This window comes from Strongylocentrotus purpuratus, unplaced genomic scaffold (assembly GCF_000002235.5).
Source record: "Strongylocentrotus purpuratus isolate Spur 01 unplaced genomic scaffold, Spur_5.0 spur5_scaffold_5, whole genome shotgun sequence".
NCBI classification, from domain to species: Eukaryota; Metazoa; Echinodermata; class Echinoidea; order Camarodonta; family Strongylocentrotidae; genus Strongylocentrotus; species Strongylocentrotus purpuratus.
In genome coordinates this window covers 6,298,046-6,322,339 of record NW_022145611.1, presented here as the reverse complement: position 1 = coordinate 6,322,339, position 24,294 = coordinate 6,298,046, and the positions used below count along the sequence as shown (strand labels likewise).

The 24,294-nt window shown below is 36.2% G+C and overlaps 1 protein-coding gene across 1 annotated transcript; it reads right to left on the bottom strand.

The window, feature by feature from the left end:
• On the bottom strand, nt 1–18,845 carry LOC580145 (WD repeat-containing protein 27). The gene is made up of 24 exons (XM_011672816.2): nt 18,617–18,845; nt 17,831–17,996; nt 17,075–17,216; nt 16,161–16,285; nt 14,839–14,952; nt 14,178–14,229; nt 13,686–13,756; nt 13,141–13,264; nt 11,626–11,842; nt 10,856–10,959; nt 9,915–10,009; nt 8,772–8,965; nt 8,254–8,427; nt 7,425–7,514; nt 6,794–6,900; nt 6,125–6,214; nt 4,881–5,059; nt 4,433–4,566; nt 3,936–4,033; nt 3,024–3,145; nt 2,603–2,700; nt 1,789–1,891; nt 1,066–1,164; nt 1–81 (listed from the first exon to the last, which is right to left on the bottom strand). The coding sequence occupies exons 2-24, from the start codon at nt 17,969–17,971 to the stop codon at nt 31–33; spliced, it is 2,724 nt and encodes a 907-aa protein (XP_011671118.2). The 5' UTR covers nt 17,972–17,996; nt 18,617–18,845; the 3' UTR covers nt 1–30.
• Between the last annotated feature and the right edge of the window lie 5,449 nt (nt 18,846–24,294).

The window sequence follows — 24,294 nt, the reverse complement described above, 5'->3', positions numbered from 1 at the left end:
AGAAATGAGTCCTGATCAAAGTGATTATTGTCATCTGTCGCTGTACAGCCGTAGCTTGCCATCCAAAGTTGCTGTTACAATCTGTAGACCAAAGTGGGAAAATCATTGGACAATTTTAAAGCATTAGATAACAAAATTGTGCTCTGTATTATTTCATCTAATCTACTATACTTACAATTTCATCACTCTACATATTCCCTTTGAATTTTATCAAATTTTTTCTGCAGGAACTGGTAGTTCCTGTATTTAAGGTACTATGTCCCATTTGTTATTAACAAAGAAGAAAAAAAGCCAGTCAGTCACTCAATAGTGTCTGACAGTGAAGTCTAGCAAGTAAACTGGTTTCCTTGCATAATTGAATATTAGGACACTGCTAACGTTTAAATTTCACAGATAGGACATACATGACATATTCATAATTCCTGGACAGTTATACAGAATTTGATATTGGCGTCAAAAGGGACATAGTGGCTTTAAGTCTTTGGGAAGGAGAAAATTCAGATCCCAAATGGTTAAGAATACCTTTAAAGTTTTAGGTTTCCTGGGAGAAGTTTCAATTGAAAAGAAATTGTTGGCTTGCACCCAGTAGATAAAGATCATCTGCTTGATCTTGTACAAGTCAGAAAACTCTTGAAACCAACAGGATTTGAACCTGCCATCTACTGCTTGCCGGGCAGCGACTCTACCACCAGGCCATCATGTGTCCATGGCTCTCCTGACTTGTTTTAAATTACAAGATCAAGCACGCCAACTTTATGTACTGGGTGCAAGCCAAAAATTTCTTCACATCAATGATGAAGAATACTACATTATTGCGGAAGTGACCTATTGGTATCTCATATTATTATGTTAATGTTCTTTGGAAATTTTCATTGTAATTTATGTTCATTTCAGTTTTTAACTGCCAGACACGAAGATCTTAATAAAATCCATTTATCTATCCATCTATTCCACTAATTGCTCCATTCATTCGTACAGCACAGCCCTTTTGTGCTGACATCTATCTTGTTATGACCTCTTAACATGCAACAGTTAAAGTGCTGATGTGAATTTCTTTCATCTTACCTCAGGATATAGAGGGTGAAAGGTCACATCTGACACGACCTCTGTGTGACCTGACAGCTTCCTTATGTATGTCCCACCTCTCAAGTCATACACATATGCCTAAAAATAAAGAAAAGGTATATGGTTAATGGTTCCCTTTTATCACACTTCTTAAATTTCTAAAATTTGCTTTTGCTACAAAGTAATGCATAAACCTTGGTTTTTTTAAGTGGAATGATTAGTAGGTGTAAGCCACAAATATGTTTAAATAATTAAATAACAAAACTGTAACAAATAATCATTCATCACTATCGTTGTATATCTCCTTTAAATTAAATAAGACTAACAAATCGCTTAGAGGGAACCGGTAACTTTGTCTCAGATTCTGAAACAAACTCCTGGATTTAGCTCATGCTGCAATCATATTATAAACCTTTAGGTCAGTCAGGAACCCCATGACTTTTACAAGCCAATCGCCTGTCTGATTATCAAGATATTTATGATTGGAATTACAATTGGGGAAAACGTGTACCGGTATGATAAAACGGGTCACTCAAAGATTTTTACTTTTTTGAGGCACTTCTTGATATTTTGAAGCGCAATTTTTTTAGGGCTTTAAAATTACACCATATCACAGACACTGATAACACGTAGGATCGTGCATCTCAGATTTAACATTGTTAAACGATCCCTTTAATAGCCATTAATAACAAGGTGCAACTGCAATGAATGGATTGCACTTACTGATCTATCCTCCGCTCCGGTAGCGATGTACTTCCCACATGGACTGAAGCGTAATCCACAATGGTGCGCTCGGTTTAGATGACCCTCTAAATGCTTCACACACCTTGGTCATGAAAGAAAAGAGAATTGACTTGAAAGGATTAGGGTGAGAAATGAGGACGAATCTTGAAGAAAAGAGGAATAAAGTTGAATATGTACCATGATATAGTGTGAGTATAAACTGTCGAGATTAAATTCTATATGAATTAGAAAGTGAAGTGAACAAAATGTATTTTGAAAAGATATATTGTCTGTAGGAATCACTCTCCTACATGTATGACTTGCAATTAGTAAATGGCATTAACTGTATTGTTCTTCTTCTTTTTCTTTTTTTTTTTTGGGGGGGGAGTTGTTTTTGTTTGTTGTTGTTTTGCTGCTTTACGATTCACCTCCTTGATTAATACTAAACCACTATGGACTATGTGTACCGTGAGCAAAATAAACAGAGACCCCCCTTTTTTTAAGAGCTTGTTTGCTTGTAGTGAACCCTAGGCATACCTGTAGTTCCTTTACTTTTATTTGTTAATCTTTTATTCTTTTTTCTTTTTTTATTGTTTTGCTCTTTGTGTTCCTCGAAATGAAATGAAGTAAAATAAAAGAAATTACATTATAAAAGTCAAGAAACAGTAACACTTTCAGACAATTGTTAACATATGCTTTAGAGAATGCCAAATGTGTTTTGTTCAAGAGTAAATATGATCTTTTGCAAAGAAAATGGATATCTAGAAAGATGACTGGCATACATAAAACCATAGAGGGGCCGGGTTTGTCTCACCTATTGGACCTAAGATCCCACACTTTAATCCCATCTGTGACTGCTGACGTCGCAAAGAGATCATAGCTGCTAGATGGGTGACTGGCATACATAGACCCCTAGAGGGAGAAAAACACAAAAAGCCAACACGTTAATACAAATATATCTGAATTTTTCTATTGCAATCTGAATTGATATACATATCATCTGCTGTGAATATGTGAATATATCATATGCTATGAATGCTTTGGGAACAACGCTTGTACACGGCCTAAGGGCTTTATTGATGTAGTTCCCCATTTCATTTTCTCAATTTGTTTATGAATTATTTTGTATATCTTTTGTATCAATGTAATTTTTAATCGAGAATGAAATAAATGAGAATTGAATTGAATTGAATTCCTTAGGCCTGGTATCCCTCTACAAGAATATCCTTTCTTACCTGATTCTGGGCTATTACATGCACAGCTCTGCTCTGAACATCAGCGATCCTAGCAGCGGTCTTTCCTACATTCATATCCAAGGCTTCTATTGATTTATCTGAACCAGCACACAGCACAATGTCTGATTGGAAAGTAAAGTTAAGGAGTATGGTATTTCTTTCATTGTACAAGCATTGCTTTTTAGTGGACCCCTCTGTTTCCAATATGTACTTCTACATTTGTTGTAAATATTTATACAGTAATTGATTTGTAATATTTTGTTAGAAACATAAAAAAAATTAAATTAAAAAGGAAATTTTCATATCCAGCCCGAAACTGGAAAGTGGAAACATGTTTACTACTGTCAAACCTGTCTATAAAGGCCACCCAAGGGAAATAGAAAAAGTGGCCACTGCATAAAGACAGGCGGTCTTTCTAGACAGGTTCCACAACACAAATTCTCTCTTGGGGGAGACAAAATGCACGGCCGCTATAGGCAGGTGGCCTTTATAGAGAGATGGTCACTAAGACAGGTTTGAATATAGAAATATAGTGATGCCCTTCTTTATTGAATCACAGCATAATTTATCCAATATTACTGCACTTGTATAAAATAAAAAAAATCTATTGACAGCCTGCATAGTAATAATACATTTAATGTGTGCATATTTACTGTAAGCTCCTCAAAGCAATATGCCATTTTCATAATTTAATAAAATTTAATAAATCTTTAATGCATAAAGGTACAAGATATGCTTGTCCTACCTAGCAACACATCATGTTTGCAATTCACATTCTGACTATTGAAATACAGTTATTCATAACAGGTGACTGAAGTCATTTGTAACGGAACAAAGATTTGTGCATTAAATTTGATTACATTACGAAAACGGCCTATTTAACATTTGTCTTATTTACAAAAGAAAGGATACAAGAGTTGAAGGTGTTGATGGCTGACATCGCAGTGATCTGCTGGGCTTTCTCCATCTGAAACTGCTTCACAAGCTTGTAGCGAGAATTAGTTTGATACCTGGCGGATAAAAATATTGGATGAGATTTGTTTACAGATCTTTTATTCAAGTATTATTTGCATATGCAAATTATTATTATCATCATTAAGTATTTGATGTCACCTGAACCTCAGCCAAAGATTAGACTTTAAATTCCTTATTAAACTTTCTTTTCACAGCCACCAAATCAAGTACATGAAACTCATTCCAACAACCTTGCTTGAGGTATTAAACAAATTTATAATATAAATTGTCTAAACTTGATTGAATATTTGTGCAAGAACTAATTAATCCTCATTACTAAGTCCTTCTGAGTTGTCCTCCTGGTTGCTTACTTACAAGCATACACATGCTTTCTTAAATAGCAGTCAGGTAAAACAAACAATCAAACAATATATATTATTTTACAATTCTTTCACCTTTTAATGTCGTCCACCTTTGTGTCGAGATGATACTTGTACATGAAGAGTGAGTTAGCAGACATCAGCAACACAAAGCGATCCACGTAGTAGAACTGACCTAGCTTGATTTCCTTTCCAAACAGTGCATTACTCTACGATCAAGAAAGATGAAATCAAGAAAAGACAATTTGCTAATATCAATAATAATAATAATAATAATAAGTTTATTTATATATAGCACAGCTACTATATGAATATAGTCTTCTGCACTTAATACAAAGTATCATATTATTATCTCGGCTGTAGCTGACCGCCATTATAAGGCACTAAAGCATTCAAGGAATTCTTCCTACCGAGTATCCATATATTCCACCTGGGTGGAGAGTGGCAAATGTAGATCACAACGCCTCTACTATTAATAATGTATAGAAATATGTAAAAAACAAAACCCTATGAATATTCTTACTTTGTCACCTGTTGTGGCCTTCTCTTTGTCAGAATCAAAATTATTATTGACCCGGTCAAAGGTCATGACGGGATCTGCTAGCCCTCTAGTCCATATCCGAGCAGTCTTATCATCCGACGTAGTTAGAAGCCATTGGTTATGGTGGCTCCATGTTGCACTGTTCAATGCACCATTATGACCTAAGAAAGAAATGAACACAAAGTTGCAGTAACTTTATACAGCTGATAAGAAGTAACATTTTGGTAACGAAAAGTCCTTTTTTTAATAGAAATTTTCTTGCAAACAGTTTAGTCATAATTTACAGTGTGAAAATGAGATAGAAAGGTACATAGAAACATATATGTTAACTAGCCTGGGTTAGTTTTTGTGAAAACATGAGCTCATGAAAATATATGTGCCCCTGTCATCTGTGAATACATCTGTTAATCAAAAGCATTGGCTTAGTTGAATTAAAGACACTATGTCCCTTTTGCAGCCAACATCAAATTCTGTAGAACTTTGCAGGAATTACGAACATGTCATGTATGTCCTATCTGTGAAATTTAAGTGTTCTAGTATTCAAATTATGCAAGGAAGCCTGTTTACCTTCTAGGTTTCAATGTCAGACATAGTAATAACATACCGGTACATAAAATGAGCTGTAACAGGTACAGTACATGAGCATTTGTCTACATCAATAACCTACTACTTGTAATGGCCAAAATTAAACTGATTGAATCTTTGTGCAGCTCAAAACGTACGACCATTCGGTATAAGGGTCTGAAAATCAGACTATTACTAAGGTGATTGCAATCATTTAAGTCGATTCGACAACTAATGGTCGTTATTTTTCCACTAAAAGCCGTTTTCAAGCCCTTTTGTTTTAAAGGGAAGTTCTAAATTAGTATTGTCTTTCAAATGCCTTTGGAATTTAACCTTTTCATTTTTGGGGTCTGCAAATGGAACATACATGTAGTACCTTTAAAGAGAAATCCATTTCAAATAGACAAGATGGCATTACCCCAGTCATCAGATTCATTCACGCACAATGTGCACCATCTCCACTCCCTGTAGAGTATTCCTACCAGTTACCGTGAGGGCATATATGACAATTGGTCATTCTACCAGGTCCCCATTTCTCTCCTGGGTATGGAGTGGCAAAAGTAGATTAATGCCTTGCCAACCTGAACATCAACTAGCAGGAGTAGAAAGGTATACTTGCTTGAACTTGAATCGATTCACAAACACATGACATAACAACACACCTGAGAATGCAGTTCCTTTGCCAGTCAGGGGCATCTTCAGGATCTGAGCTGATTTATCTGCCATAGCACAGGCTATGCTTTGACCATCATCTGATAAAATCAAACAAAAAACAAAAAAAATGTTTCACTCAATACACACGAGGCCTGTCTTCATCAGCTCGAGTTTGTCAAATAACCTGCTATTTTCAGACTCGGGATATTATCCCAAAGCTCAAAATTGTGTCTTCACCAGACTGATACGCTCATCACAAACTAGTTTGGTGGACGGACGCAAAATTAGCCTGCTATTTCCGAAATAGCGAGATATTTTGGAAACAAGACCAAGATTTCTGGGGATATTTTCTCGACCAAATATCCCGGTAATTGCAACTGCGAGCTGATGAAGACGCAAATTAACTGGCTAATTTTGCGATCGGGATAGTTAGAATAGCAGGTTATATGGCAAACTCAAGCTGATGAAGACCGGCCATGGTGTCATTATGCACGGTGGATATGTGCGCTGTATAAATATCCAACATTACTATTATTAATAAAAAATAATTATGCCTCATTTTAATAGTCTAGCCTCCTGGCAAATTGAGCACCAGCTAACTACAGGAAGCAAAGATGTCTAGCATGGATTATAATCATTGTGAGACTGAGATATATTCTGCATAACCCTATACTTACCTGAGAAACTGATTGAATTGATGGGAGATCCCTGCTCACTCACGACAAGCTTGGTTTTCAGGGTCTTGGGTGGCTCCGAATCAACAGAATACTCTTTCAATAAAGAACTAGATAAAAAGAACACAGGATTTAATAATTTTTTGTGTATATATTGACCACTGCATGTTGGTGAAACCTTCCTTTTCTTAATTTTAGAGCTGAGTTTGAGGCACGTACGTTTCCAACAGAAAATGTTGAAACTTTAGTGTCAAAACACCAATGTAACAATCAAAACTACAGCTAACATAAAAACTAGAAGTCGTACTAATACCAATTTTCATGCAATTTTCATCTTGAAGAAAGAGTGCAAAGTTGAACAGAATTTTTAAAAAGAATTACTGTTTCACAATATATCCCACCAAATTGCTTATAAAACTATTGAGAAAAGATGCATGCATTGCACACTTCAAATTGTCCCAAATAAGTGAAAATTAAAAAATGAATAAAAATTGCATCATTTCCTTTGGATAGCACATGAGGCTAATGCACTTCACATGATGTTCTGAAAGTAGAAAAGCTTTAAAAAGTAACACTATTACATTATTGATAATAATATATGACATTTATCTTCATTTTCTGAAATTATAACTACCTGATTCCAGGTGCAGAGGATGATTTCTGTATCGAAATGGTCGCCTTTTTACTTGATGCCTGCTTGGTTTGGGGAGAAAACATCTTGGTTCTGAAAAAAAATCACATGAAGAATAAAACAGTAATGCAAAATCCATCTTTAAAGCAACATTTTATCCGTCAAAATATCATAACATATCAATGTATGTACATGTATCAGTCATTTGAAGTTTCAACTCATTTCTAAGACAGTTATGGTTGACCATTATGTATTAGTGCCATTACGTATTTAACAGAGTATGAAGCCTTCCTTAAATACTTTTGGTATACCAGTAATACAGTGAACAATAAAGGGAATGTCATAAGGCTACAAAATGGCAACGCCCTTTTCAACAACTAGATAACAGCAGGAGATGAGCACTGAGGATAGTGATGAAAGAATGAGGGTGCATGAGAGACGGAAAGAAATGGAGAGGGAGGGGAAAGAGGGCAGATAGAGAAGGAGGAGAGAGAGAAAGAGAGAGGGAAAATAGAAAGGGGGACAAATGGGGGATAGAGAGAGAGGAAGAAAGGAGGGGAGAGAGAGAGAGAGAAAGCAAGAGAGAGAAAGCAAGAGAGAAAAAAAGCAACAGAGGTAGAGAGAGAGAGAGAGAGAGAGTGTGAAAGAGAGAGAGAGAGAGAGAGTGTGTGTGAAAGAGAGAGAGAGAAGAAGAAAAAGAAGAAGGTTTGAGAGAAACAAGGTGAAATTGGATATACAAGCTAAAAATGAATGACTTCTACTTTGAAAACAGATCATTAAAACAGTGGATCATGAAACATGGGCAACAAAGTCCAACATTCAACATAATTACCTTGAAGTTTCCGAGTACCCTGATGAGCTTACTTTAGACTTAAAGGTCAAAGGTTGATCTTTGGCCTTCACATTCTTAGTCCCGGCTGATTTAGACTTCTTACTAGTAGATCCCACGGCTTTGGACTTAGGTACTAGCTCTGAGCGCAGGAGTGATTTCTCCGCAACGGGAGTACTGAAAACAGATGTATAATACCAGTCCTTCAATGCAAAGAAGTTTATCAGAAATGGGGGGTGTTTCACAAAGATCCTAAGTCGAACTTAACTCTAAGTTGGACTTAACAATTATGGGAAGCCGTTAGCATCTTTGAAAAATATATATCAGTCGCAACTTTCTTGCAACCCCCCATTAGAGTATTAGTGCAAAGACAGTTCATTAAGCATTAATTGCCATACATAAAAAGGAGACATACATCAACAACAACAACAACTACAACAACAACATAGTAAGTTAAATTCTGTATCATTCTTCATTTCCACTATTTGACATTTGCTATATCAACCATGAATCCAACTTACTTTGGAATGACAGAGATTTCAAGGGTGTTTGAGCTGCCTCCATCGGACTCTGTAGTGATGATATCCAAGGACTTTTCCATCATCTGAGAGAGTTTGCAAGCAGCCGAGTCTGAATCTGGTTTTCTGCTCGCATCGCATCCAATGGCGAGGGTGTGTACAGAGTTGTGGAACAGGCTCCCGATCAAACAAGTCACCTGATTAGAGAACAATGCGATGGGATCCATTAATTTCAATTCAATTCAATTTCAATTTATTTATGTTTTCATCAAAACATTACAAATCATTATAAACATTTACAACAAATGTAGAAATACATATTGGAAACAGAGAGGTCCACTAAAAAATAACACAAAATGATGAGCTGCACGTGGGGTTGAGAAGAAGATGAGGAAAGAGAAATGCGCATTAGAAAGAAGATAAGCATGAGAAGGCACAATATAATATATTAAATTATATTTTGAGTCAGTGAGTAGAGAACGATCTTGTATTCAACAAAAACAACGAGAACATATTCTTCAACAAGGTTTTATATGATTGTAATAAAAGCAATTTCAATTTTTTCCTTAAAAGTATTAATTGATGGAGCATTTTTTTTATTTCAGTACTTAAAGAATTCCAAAACATTGGACCTTTAAATATAAAAATGTTTTCATATAAGATTTATGCATGTATCCATTCACCTATATTTCTTATTTATCCATCCACAAACTGTATTCAACAAGCCACCTGTTCATAAACACACACACAAGGACAAATGTGGGTTTTGTACAGTACATAATTCATCTTGCTTCAGAATCACTGAAGCTTTGGCAAAGAAGCTTTCATAGAACTCTAGCATTCAAGGATTTTCTTCCTACCCAGTCTCTAACTTCAACTCTTGCGTCGAGCGGCAAATGTAGATCAATGTAGTCCCTCGGAGAGGACTTAAAGCCGTCGGTCCTCTGGTTGCTTACTTAATTACAAGCATACACATGCTTTCATAGCAGTCAGGTAAAACTAACCATCAAACCAATCCAATGTATTGCTAAAGGACATTATCGCCACACCAAGGCTTGAACAAAGTTACCATCAATGGTAAGTTTTATGCAACAGGGTCCCGATCCATCAACCATTTCATACTTGCACAATACTGTTAAACATTACCTGAGAATCATGAGGACTTGAGGAAAAGGAATAATTCCCAGCTACTCCCAGAACAACATCCTCCTGATCTATGTGTTCATCAGATTGCAAGGGTCCTATCAAAATATAGGAATATATCAGGAAAAAAGAGAATAAAATACAGATATATAAAGGAATGTGATAAAGGAAACATATGAGAACAAGAAAAAGATATCATTATCATGGTTAAGGTGTTAACAATGGCATAAACATTTCAAATAAAAAAAAGATCAAATAAATCTGTGGGATTGTTAATAAAAGACACAGAACTCTGGTTTCATGGTTTACTTACTTATTATATTATATGTAATAAATTTGACAGGTATGAAGTATGCAAAAGGCATTTCGTATGTGTATAACACCTAGTTATGTAAGGTTTAGCATTCAACCACTCAATATTTTTTCTCTGTTTATTTCATCATGGATTCATCTATTGAAGGGCAAAAGGGTGTTGAATCCTGCACTTATACAATCTTAAATGCATACACTAGCTACTTGTAAGTAACACATGCTTTCTCAGCAGTCAGGTTAAGAAAATGCCCTTCTCAGGGGTGATGGTGAGCACTAAAAAAAAAAAAAAAAAAAAAATTTCCCCCCTCAACCATGCCCCCTTGAGTAAAAAAAAAAGAAGAGGGTTCGGGGGGGGGGGGGGGGGGGGGGAATGGCATCTTACAACATTCTCCCCTTTGGAGTAAGAAAATTGGGAAAAATATAGGGAAAAATCTGGAAAAAATAGAGAAAATAAGGGGAAAAAAGGGTTAAAAATCAGGGGGGGGGGGAATCTGGAAAAAAAAAACAGGGAAAAAAATATCAAAAAAATCAGGAAACAGATTTAAATCGGTTAATTATCAGGCCTGCTTCTGGATCTCAAAAGACAAAAATGAGGGATAAAATTCTCAAGTGACCTGAATGACACAGCTTACCTTGGAAGTCTATATACTGTTCCACCATACAGCTCGCAGCATTGAGTTGTAGCAGAGCACCTGGTGTGCCTATCATAAGATGAGATGTACTGTCACTTAGTTCTCTAGGAGATTGATTAACAAGATAGAAATAACCAGATCATTCTGCTGGCATTAATATTTATAAAGTGTGTCATCTTTTCTGTCCTTTAGTTTTTTTACATTTTCTCTTTATATCTATGTTCATTCATTCCCAATGACTTCCCACAGTCTCTTTCTTTTCTCCCTCCCCCTCTTGTAATTTTACCTCCTGCCTCCCCTTCTCATCTGCAACTCCCCCCCTCCTCCTCCTCCTCCCCCTCCTCCTCCTCCTCCTCCCCCTCCCCCTACTATACATAATGTCTTCTTACCATATTTAATCTTTTATCTTTACTATACTTAATGTTCACTTATTATTTATTTTTTTATCTTGGAAAGTTTTATTTGTCAGAACATTGAAGAAGATAAACATTTAAAACTTTTACTTAAAAGAGACAGTGCTAATCATTTTATATAATCTGACATTAAACATCATTTCAGATTACAATACATGACAAGATAACATTGAAATGAAAACAGTTATTTCTTTAAAATATTTGAACCAAAAAGTTATTTTACACATTACACATTACAAAACACAGAATGTTCACCTATTATACCAAATTACAGTAATCACCATCAATTCCCCTACTTCTACTACATCTTACTATCACACAAATGAACAATGTAATTAAAAGATAAAGTGCACTCACTCTACAAGAGAGGTGTCTGGTAAGAGGAAAGCAGGAACATTAGAATGATCGCCCTTTCCTCTAGCTCCAGCCTTTGGCGCCGTCTTTGGGCTGGAGAACCCAAGACCCAGGATGCTCTCCCCACACTCCGCAGCGTCATCGTCCTCCTCCTCATCGACCACGGAATGGTCTGCTTCCTGCTTCTTCCATGATGGTTTGCTGCTGATCGTAGCAGGCCCTGATTGATGTCAAGAAATAAAGTTTACATCATTTCTAGTTGAGTTTTGTGAGATAATAAAAAACTGAGTGTCAAATTTGAAAGAATTTACAATTTAAATGATAAAATCATCTTTGTTTGATTAAAATCATTTTAGAGATGGTTGAAATATCCATACAAATTTTGAACCAGCCGTTGATAAACGAGATAGCGCCTTATACATTCTGTTCCAGCCAGCTTTTTGCTGGCTTTTTCGTGTAGGTTATACTACGCACAACCAGCCGGCCCATGTATTGTTATTATTAATTAATTAATTAACGGTCACCATATTTTTTTTTAAAGTGGAGCTGAATTGGTATGATCGCATTTATTCTAAATTCACATATTTTAGGTTCTAAAAGGGCACTAGAATTGTCATAAATAAGAATAAGAGCAATAACCATGCACTTTGAAGGACTTAAACAAGAACTCAACTATCCCTTTAAGATTTGTTCGATATTCATGATCAGATGAATGAAAGAACTGGCTAGCACCTTGTCAATGTCATTACTTTTGAGATAACAGTTAATTTATAGCCGATATATAGACAACAGGGTAATGAGGACATTCTTTAGGTACGTTCATGATCATTGCAATGTGTTCATTAACTGAAATTGTTTGAGGTTGTTTTTATTCTTCTAAAAGAGTTCATAGGCATACCGGTACATTTATTTTCTATTCTGAGAATACGAAATACAGTACCTCAAAACAGGTTCTATCAGCTTGTTGGCTAGTTTGAAATGTATTATTCTATTTTCAAGTCTTTTTATCATCCATTGTAATGTAATAAGAAAAAGATCAAACCATGCTGAATGTACTATGTTTACATTTGTATGTTGCATCCTGCTTATGCTTTAATCAAGAAATGGTTTCAACAACAAGCACATTCATAACCCATGCACTGTCCGAAACTAGGAAGACAAACAGTCATCATTGTCATTTGCGTTTAAAAGGTTTTCTTTTTCCACAGAAGTTTCTGGTGATGCAATATCAATATTATCTGTGAAAAATGAATATGGTTGATGGTTGATGATTGCTTAACCTGACTGCTAAGAGAGCAGTCAGCATGTTTATGCTTGTAAGTAAGCAACCAGGGGACAAACGGCTTTAAGTCCTCTCTGAGGGACTTGGTAATGAGGATTAATGCCTTACCAAAGAGTATGAGCGCATGGACTTGCTTTAGTACCCAGGACCTCTCGGTTATGAAACCACTGCTATATAGCCCGCGGGCTTCCTTGAATAGAATGATGACATTTTATCAAAGTCATATAGATACTGACCTTGTGATGAAGTTGAAGCCTTTTGTTCCGCCTTGAGTCTGTTCTGTTGTCTAAGATGCTTGGCTATGTCAACGTGGTGTAGACATCGGAAACCCTTTCCTTCCGACAGGTCATACATCCTTACCTAAATGAAATAGAATTTGATTTCTTTACAAAACAAAGATTTCATAAAAACATCCAGTAATACAATGAGCATTGACTAAACAAATATATATATATTTAGTATTAACATTCATTGATTTCTCATTCAAGTTTGTTTATCTGGGCCCGTCTTACAGAGACTTACGATTGATCCAAATCAATCGAGAGTCCTTGGCAATCAATTGTAAGTCTCCTATCTCTTATGTAATATCAATCGCAAATTACTTGTGATTGATATTAACTCTTTGTACAATGGGGCCCTGGTGTGAGAAATTGGGCTTACAAAAAGATTAAATATGATGTAATCACTATATTGTATCTTTATGCAAAATAAATTTAAACAATATCTTAAACAATTAATTTTTCAATGTTTTGCAATTAAAAAAGCAAAAGATTAACGGTACCTGTCCGTCCGTTGTACCCAGGGCTACACATTGAGAATATGGATCAATGGCAAGACAGAGGAATGGAGAAGCTGCAGCGAAGAAAGAGAAAGAAGGCAGTTTTATCAACCTGCCCAGTATGTTGAGTTAATAATGTCAAACATATTTGGACTAAAAACATTCCCCTCTTCTTCGTGAGAACACAAACAGGGCACGTATGATAAAAGGAATTGTTGTGTTTGACAATTGTTCATACTTGAAAAACAACTCAAATTTAACTCTGCAAATTGATGATAACGTCCATTCTTCAACTGAAAAGCAATGTGTATGTTGAGATCTTTAAGAGGTACATCAGTGGTATAAAATAAAATGATATAGGTGGCATGAAACTTAACCTATTAAAAAAATGACTTAAAAAAAATACAAACTGACAAAAAAACATATTCCGCATCATTTTCAAATTAATCAACAGCAGCTAGAGCTACATTACTCAAACAGTTTCAGTTTACAAACCTGATATAATGCTTGATTGGTATATGAGACACTGTGTCGCAATATCCCAAACCTGTTTAGATCAAAATGGAGAAAGTAAAAGTAAAAAAAATTCAGTCAACAATGAAGATTTTCTGGCGAAAATAGCTTTTCAGCTTAAACCTCTTTGTACAATTCTTTACTACCTAGCTAGCTTTCTTTCAAAGTGTAGGCCAATATTTCTCAGGAATTTCTTAATTTGCAAGAAGAATAACAACATCCTTATCGTTGCTCGTTGACAATTCAAAACAAATCTCAAAACTTATTTTTCATTTAATGCTCTCAAACTGTTAAAATTATCATAAGATGATATCTTTCTCTGGTTAAAATAAGTGGTGAAGTGCGAGACTAACCATTGAGGGGGCATTGGCACCATGGAGGGCACAGTTCACATGCGAGAAATGACAAGCTCATTAACAAGCCCTCTCATTATGGGGAATGGGGTGGGAGGGGATCCTATCATCTTCTTTTCCTTTTCCCAATTCTCTCTTTTCTTCTCTCTCTCTCTCTCTCTCTCTTTCCTTTTTTTCTCTTCATTCTATGATGAGGGGGGGGGGGGTGCCTCTTTGCATCGCCTGTAGCTTTGCCACTGGTTAAATTCACTAAGAATCAATTTTCTTATGTCTGTGGACAAGAGACTTACTTTGAATGTTCTATCTTCAGAAGCTGATACCACGGTGTCCGGTGAATGCAGGCAAAACTCAGCACAGGTCACCAGGGCTGTGTGACCTTCTAACCTCATGTCAAGTCTCTCTTTCTATAAGAAGACAACACAAATTTGATATCTTAGGTAACTTACATGAAGAAACCTCTCAAAAAGGTTTCTACTAGGGGACTTTTTCATTACATCCAAGGGAAGGAACAATTGCTTTTGCTAAAATATGAGTTACAGAATGAACAGGGCATGGCTAAAATCTGGAGAAATCTTCCTATGAACAGACAGTGAATTCCTCTATCTTTCTGATTAATTAATCTTGGGCCCTGCATGTTTTATACAACTTGTCATCAATGATAAATGTTAACATTCTATGGCAAATTTGCTTTCAGCCAATCAAATGCCACGATTTCAGTGGCTTATAACTGTTATTGGATCTTGTTTATAATTACTGATAACCAGTTTCATGAAAAATGGCCCTGTTCTGTATTTAATCAGAGTGGAAAAGGCTCAGCTAAATCCCATTATCAACATGGGAAATCCAGGTTCTCATTCTATGTTTTTTAAAACTTTCTTTTCTTATGAAAACTTAAAAAGAGACGATGAAGTCGATAATCATGCAAAGGTGGGTGCATATGATTCAAAAGCATTGTCATCTGTCACTGTGACTTAAAAATACCTTTCTTTCAATAATGTTTTATAGAGAAAACACATTGTCTACTTTAATAGGGCCAGAAGGATGTTAACTCATGTACTTTAACACAGAGAAAACACTCTCCTGGGAGCCAAAAGGGCGTTATCTCTGTGTTAAAGTACGTCCACATTGACAGATGACAATGCTTTTTAATCATATGCACCTAGCTGCCTCTGGAATCAACTGCCCCAGGACATCCGTACAGCACTCACACTAGACACCTTTAACAAACACTTGAAAAAGTTCATATTAAACTGATTTTCCCACCTTCGTATCTTGTAAAGTGCTATGAAACCAATTTTGTGAGAGCGCTATATCAATGAACACATCAAGGGTTCAGTGACACAAAGAGGTATACTCCATATTTTGCCAAAATTAGTATTTGATATCAAAATGTTCAGAAAAATGTGGGCTTTCCAGGAAACACAAAGACTTAACTCCACCCACCACGCCATTGAAGTCAATGGCTAGTGAAACATAAGACTTAACTCCTTAAGGTCCAAGTACTCAGTGACACATAACTACTTTTTTCTCAAAATGGCCAAAGGGGAGTTACGTCTTTGTGTCACTGACCCCTTGATATTATTATTATTTTCATTATTAAAATCATTCTTACCTGAGCATCAAGGATTAGAACTTCATTCTCCACACAGAGGGCCACTAGATTATCATCTGGATTGAAGGCAACATACTGAGGTTCATCATAGTTGGTCCCAATGATGGTGCCTCGAATCTGCTGACCTGGACGTAATATAGATACAGTGGAAATTAATTATAAAGTGCTCTAATATAACAAGGTAATTTTCATGGTCCCAATGTCATAACAAGTTTCCACTTTTAACAATTACAGAATGGAACAGCCCCTATGCAAATTAAACCATTATTTACTACTATTACACTACTAGAGAAACAATGCAAGATACCCAACACCTTTTTAAATAATTTTTCAATCACATCATTTCTTTGTTTTTCAAGTGTATGATCAGAATTATTCAGTCTGACAAAACAAACACAGTAACACACTTTTGTTTTCTTATAGACATCAGCATATATGTTTATATTGGAGCCTGATCAGTTTGAGTGTTGGCATTATGTCTGTCTTCGAGACACTGCACACTATGCATTACCATGTTAGTTGGTATTAAAGTAGGGCAGCCTTATGTTATCAAATTTTTACTCCTTGAGTGATACCCTTTACAATGAAACAAAGCAGTTCACTAGAATTCAAAAGTTAATTTTACAGGCTTTGTATCTTTGAAAATGGTGTGATTTTGTCAAATATCCGCCTGTGACTAACAGATCATGCTTATAAAAGCCTGTCTGCACTAGTTGGCCAGGAGGGATTAGACCACCCAGCATGGTCACTGACAGGTGTTTATCGCATCAAATCAGCTCTCAATTAACATACGAAAAAGGGGACCATGGGGGAGCAGCGGTCACCGTTAAGGCATTGTTTGCTATATAGAGGGCGCAAGTAGCTATAAGTAATGCAGTGGGGCTTTAAGAGGAGATAAAGAGAAAAGATATTACCTGTATCATGGGTAGTTCTAGCCTTCTCCACGTTCCAGACGATGATGTAATCTGACCCAGCGGTGCAGAGGAGTGTGGGGCTGTGTCTAAAGCCAAAGGCAATGGCCGAAACCCGTCTCTTGTGAGCGACCAACTCTAAGGGCTATACGAGACACAAACATCATGAAAATTGTATTACAGCACTTCTCAATAATGCAAAGTACAATACTTGAGAATTAAAATGTTGCAGATTTTAATCATTATCTTGATCATGATCAAACGACACTGTCTGATGTACAGTAAACATAACAACTTTCACTAGACAATGACCCATTTAATCTTCTTCTTTCCTTCTTGAGAATAGTATTGCCAAACATCAATCAAAATATCAAAGGCATCGTTTAACAATGTTAAATCTGAGATACATGGCCCTACAGTCTACACCGTTATGTGACATGGTGTAATATTGAAGCCCTACAAAAATTGCGCTTCAAAATGATCATGAAGTGCCTCAAAAAATAAATGTCTTTGAGTGACCGGTTTTACCATACTCACTAATAGACTGTAGTGTTATAAAAAACAAATTTTTAGATTTCGATTTCCAATCATAACTATCTTGATAATAATTAGACAGGCGATCGGCTTGTAAAAGTCATGGGGTTCCTGACTGACCTAAAGGTTTATAATTATCATTGTGGTCTGAGCTAAATCCATGATTTTTATTCAGAATCTGAGACAAAGTTACCCAATCCCTTTAAAGCAAGTACCGGTATTAACCTTTGACTGCCAGCTTTGTAGGCTCCACACGCCAATGGAAGATTTGGTGAATGGGAGAGCCAGGTAGGTGCCGTTGCTGCTCAGCTGGTTTTGTGAGATTGGGTATGGTGTGCGAATGCTAAACTTATGGAGGGTAGACATCTCAATCTTTCAGGTTCAATCAAGTCTGTTGAAGTATAAAAAACAGCAAAGTTAATGTAACAAGTCAAGCAATAAGGACGCAGATTTCATGGCAAACCGCTGCACAATTACATACCCTACTGACCGTAATAGACACATACGGTAGGTAACTTCACACAGGCGCGCACCCGCCCACAACCCACCATCGGTATACACTTGTATTGTGCAGCGGTTTGCCGTGAAACCTGTGAAAAAGTGTACTAGTATCAATGTTTTTCCGAAAAATACTCCAAAAATAACAAGAAAATTGACACAAAACAGGTAACAAACATAACAACTTTTAACTCATGATCTTTATTTGGACATTTAATGAATATTTACTTCATTTCGGGTATGTTTTAGTAGGTATCTCCACGCCGGAGTTACGGGTCAAATTTTGGATAGACTAGGCTTCTGAACAAGCGCCGAATAGTCTAGATCTAGATCTAGACCTTTATATCTTCATCTGACAGTATTTACAGAGAAGGTATGCATTAACCTGCACAAACACCTGTAGTCATATCACTACACGATTGTCTAATAATTGGCAGGAAAAAAAACATGAAGAGCGCCATCTGCATCATCACCTCGCAATCACATTTGGCCACTAAGTTTTTATTTACTCACGTGTAAATCGACGTATGGGACTGGAGTACGTAACTTTGGTCTTGACAAGTGACTGCTAACTGCTTACTCTTTCGTAACCGGCCTCTTCATACAAGTCATTTCAAAACAGGAAAATGTTTCCATTAGGTAGATATAAATGGAACAGACAATTTCCACAGAATCCGCAATATTTTACAATCAAATCCGAAAACGGGAACGATATCTAGCGTCTCATTTCTATAGCAATCTTGTGCACTTAGTCTAGCTCTCAGTCCAAGCTTTTTTTTAATTTGCAGGTTGTCTGTTTTATACTCATATTCATGCCTAAATTAAGAATATGGCATAACTAAACAGTGACCCAGGCCGAAAACGTATAATTGTATAGCTATTTCCGTTGTCAATGAGTGTTTGAATGAAAATAATTTCATAATTTCAGAAGAAAAACAAACTTTTATGGGGGATGTTATGAAACAAAGTAAAAAATAACTTTCATTTTTCCCTTTAAAGCCCTCTCTCCGTCTCTCTGTTCTAGTTTGCAGGCACAAACCCTGGTCAGTCATTTTGCATAACAGTGTCTGCACTATGAGACTACAACAGGTGCTGTACTTGAGCCGACACAGCCAGAAACTGACAGATATAGGCTCTGCTCAAGGCTTTGTGAATTGTGGTTAAGTGACAAATTAGAGTCTGTGCTTGCAGACTAGCTCTCTGCCCCCCCCCCTCTCTCTCTCTCTCTCCCTCCCTCTCTCTTTCTCTCTTACCCTTCCCCCTCTCTCTCTCTCTTCTCTCCCTTCCTCCTCATCCTCTCTCTTTTCTCTCTCTCTCCCTCTCTTCCCCCCTCGTCTAGCAAACATTAAACAAATCCCTCCTCCAGGAAATTAATTAATTAATAATGAGCAATAAAATTGCACTTTTTTAAAAATGAAGTCGAGTATAAAATAAAAATGAGAGTAGCCTGCAAAAAAAAATCATTGTTGCAATGTATAGAAATGTTCAAGACTCCAAGAAGTTCTCATTTTTCTCCTTCTTGATTTAAATAACTTGATATCACAGATGACTTACAGCAATGTTCCTGAGTTTTAAGGAGAGTATGGTTGCTTATTAATTTGTTTCTTTGTTTTTTCGCACCACTTTCATCACATACTTAGTCTATGGCTCACACATTTACCTCATTAGCACTCAATCATTGACAAAAAACAGTGTTACAAAAGCAAACGCAAAGCATGAGTTCTTTTTTGGTCTTTATGTATTAAAACAGATTTTCATACTGCAATTTTCAAGTAGGCTTGCAGTTCTATCATTACATGGAAAGATATTCACAAAAAATACAATATTATATCTTACATACCAAATGTACATGTACACAAATATTATCCGACACAAAGAAACAAAATTATACAGCAAACAAAAGCTTGATTATGCAAATAAACAGAATAATATATTCAAGGAAATTAACAATGACTCATTTATAATTTACATTAACTCAAGTATAGCCAATAATAATTGTAATGTCATTCATAATATTATCATGGAACAAAAAAAGTTATACCAATTACCTCAAGAGAAATTTAATCTACATTATATAATCATAATTAGACAATAAATAATGATCGGAAACAGAAATGAAATTGTACAATTTATAGCATGATTTATATCACCTATGATGAAGATCATACAAATATATATATATAAAAAAAGAGATATATGTTTTCAGTTTCTGATAGATATTTACATAGTTCCCTGATGAAACAATGCATAGATGTCATATGGGAAACATTTCTTTTGCAATGCAAGGTTTTGTTTTGCAATTAACATATTTGAAGAATGCTGAAAATAATTGGTTTTCAGACGATTGGTCCTGTGCCATAATATCTATACAATATGCCATTTCTCAGTTCCTCCAATTTTCTCCTCTCTTTATATCTATCAATCGATCATCACACACATAGATTAAGCTTATTTTATTTTATTATCATTATCACACATATCATATCATCAGTTGAGATCCAGAAGGTCTTTAACTCTTTAAATGATATGAATTACTGTCCTTGATCTCATAAGCTGCCACTCTCACAGGTATTTGGTGAAACTACGTTAGAACAATTACACATGTATCAATTAAAAGGGGATTAAAACTAGCTTTCGAAGAGGGTATTACAACAAATCTGGAATATAAAAGAAATCATTGATCATTACGATTAATATGGGTACCAGTATGTGCTATTGTGACATGGAAATTCATGTAAGTTTGACTACCAAATTACCCTGCAAAACAAAGGCCCTTTTGAAAAGTATAAAACATTTATATATCAAGACACTTTTAGAGTATCCCTTACAAATAAATTATAAACTACTTGTATTTGAAGAACATAAAAGAAAAATACAGCATATGCTTCAAATGATGGTATTAGTGCATAATGATGAATGCTAACAAGGTTCATCTATCAAATGTAATGCTGCCCTCTACATCATCATCATGGACAGGTATTCCTTATCACTTTTCCATGACTAGGACTAGCATTTGCATCTGTGCTAGTCACATGACACTTGTAGTTTGTCTCAAGCTTTTCAAACTGAATGAAGTCCAATACTTATCACAGGAGATATAATGTACATTCATTTTTTCCAGAAAAAATTGTAGTAATATCTAGGATTTTAGTGAACAGGTACCTGCTTCACGACAGTCTTTGAACCACATATGGATGCCCTATAAGGTCCAGGAGAACACAAAGACATCTAAAATGGTGCCCTTTAATTAGTTAAAGGGCACCATTTTTTGTTAAAAAGTATCCTATTCACCATTCACACCAGACAAAATCAGAAGAACTCCCTTGTAAATGTCAAGAAAACAAAAGGACATCTATGTAGGACCTATAATAACTGTGAACAAGTTGTCTCCAGGAAAACAAATGGACGTCTAGGATCTAACTGAACAAGGATTTGCTTGAGGGTGTTCTTTTGTTTTTGATGCGAGGCAGACAGGACGGTAGGGTAGCGCAGGAAGGTGGAAGATTAAAAGGGTACGTCAGATACGAATCAATCTTGCTTCCAATTTTTTTTCTTCAGGCTTGTGTCTCTCCCACCAAACCCACGACGGTTCAAATCGGTTTACAGCAAAATCAGGGGAGTCCATTCGGTCACTAATAGGGGTCTGATATCACCTACATGGCATTTTGAGCAGGGATGCAACTATTAGGGTTGTTCAAATATTGCAATATTAAAAGTCTAGTTTAGGAGCTGCTGGAAAGTAAAGCAGAGCATGGGGTATAAAACAAACCTAATCAAAATAAATAGACAAGTTCGCCAAAGCATTCAAATCATTTGCATGATACCTATCAACAACATTTTGATCTAAATCAGTAGAATATGGGCCTTCCATAATGGTTCTGGGAAGAAATCTCCACAAATCACAATATATTAACAAACTGGTCTACTCCAGAACTAAATATCTTCAGCAGCAGGCAAAAACATATCGAGCAGCAGTTGAGAACTAAACTAGATGGAATTTTGACTGCGCGCAGTCGAAAATGATGCCTCCGCCATAGAGCAATTTAAACAAGTTTGGAGTTTAAATCTCCAGTGCTTCTTGAGATATCATGATAACAATCTCAATGTATGGAATTTCATAAGTTGACCTCTGTGACCCTTGACCTTTGACCTACGTGCTCCAAAATCTAATCAGATTGTCTTCCTATGGTGATACACACTATCATTAAGTTTGAAGTTTAAATCTCCAGTGGTTCTTGAGATATTATGATATGGTGATACATACTATCATTAAGTTTGAAGTGAAAATTCTCCAGTGGTTCTTGAGATATCGCGATAACGATCTCAATGTATGGAATTTCATAAGTTGACCTCTGTGACCCTTGACCTTTGACCTACGTGCTCCAAAATCTAATCAGATCGTCTTCCTATGGTGATACATACTATCCTTAAGTTTGAAGTTTAAATCTCAAATGGTTCTTGAGATATCGCGCTAACAAACTCAATGTATGGAATTTCATAAGTTGACCTCTGTGACCCTTGACCTTTGACATACGTGCTCCAAAATCTAATCAGATTGTTTTCCTATAGTGATACACACTATCACTAAGTTTGAAGTTTAAATCTCCAGTGGTTCTTGAGATATCATGATAACAATCTCAATGTATGGAATTTTATAAGTTGACCTCTGTGACCCTTGACCTTTGACATACGTGCTCCAAAATCTAATCAGATCGTCTTCCTATGGTGATACATACTATCCTTAAGTTTGAAGTTTAAATCTCAAATGGTTCTTGAGATATCGCGCTAACAAACTCAATACAAGGAATTTCATAAGTTGACCTCTGTGACCTGTGACCTTTGACCTACGTACTCCAAAATCTAATCAGATCGTCTTCCTATGGTGATAAATACTATTCCCGAGTCTTAAGTTTAAATCTTAAATGGTTCTTGAGATATTGTGATAACGGTCAAACGGGACGGACGGACGGACGTACGGACGGACGTACGGACGGACGGACGTACGGACGGACGTACGGACGGACAACCCGAAAACATGATGCCTCCGGCACCACCTTCGGTGGCGGAGGCATAAAAATAAGTTCAATTAAAATAAATTCCTGCAAAGGAAAAAGTTGATCCTACAATCGAGAACATAATCGCAACTAAAACAAGCAAAGAAAACCTACTGAGCAGCAATTGAAAACTCAAAATCATGCTCCTTATTAAACGAAAATCGCCTCTAAATAGCAGCTCTCCTTCTTGGCGGAAACGAAGATGCGCGGGGGGAAGTCTGAGGCCTTGCAGCATAGGGAGTTCATGTTGCAGGAATGTCAGGAAGAGAGTGGGGGTACTCTGCAGGAATCATCGAATGTTGGTCAAGGTTTCATGTTATCTATTTAGGGAGAACATACTATCTTGAGGCTCGTTCACATATGCTGGAGTAAACGATGGTGGTTTAAAAAAAACGTAATTAAAACGTACTTGAAGTAGAGAGTAGGGGCACTCTGCAGGAATCATAAAATATTGGTCAAGGTTTTCATGTGATCTATCTCTGGAGAACATACTATCTTGAGGCTTGTTCACATAATGCTGGAGTAACAGATGGTGGTTTTTTTAAAACGTAATTAAAAATGTACTTGTGTTTACACTTTTGTATCTCATAACACACTGATAAGTGAATATGCTTTGGAACTTTGTTGCATACAGCTACTTCGTTATCCCCACCTGCCAATCATGCATTACACATATAAACCCTGTATGTGAACGAGCCGTAAAACATTTAATTTGATCCTTCAAGCCACGGCCACCTTCTTCAAACTGATATCCACCTTGCATGCACGTACTTGTCCAATAATTATAGCTTCATCATGTATCACATCCGGGTAATATATATTGAAGTTATTTGGTCTGCTTAGAGCCAGAAACGTGTTATCATTGAATTATTGCCCTTCTGACTCTCAACTGAACACATAATGAGATTCCAATACATTCAGACAATCAATTGTTAATATAACAAACATTGTTAGGTATTGTGCACCTTTCAAGAAACTATATTCAAATTATGGTAATTTGGCTTTATATTGTTGTTTAAAATATTGTTGTTTAAAATATTGTTGACCTTTCATTAACAGGAGTGAGAACTGTTATCATTTCAGTTACAATGTTCATTAAGTACACATACAGAATAGCATACATAATTGTATCATGAT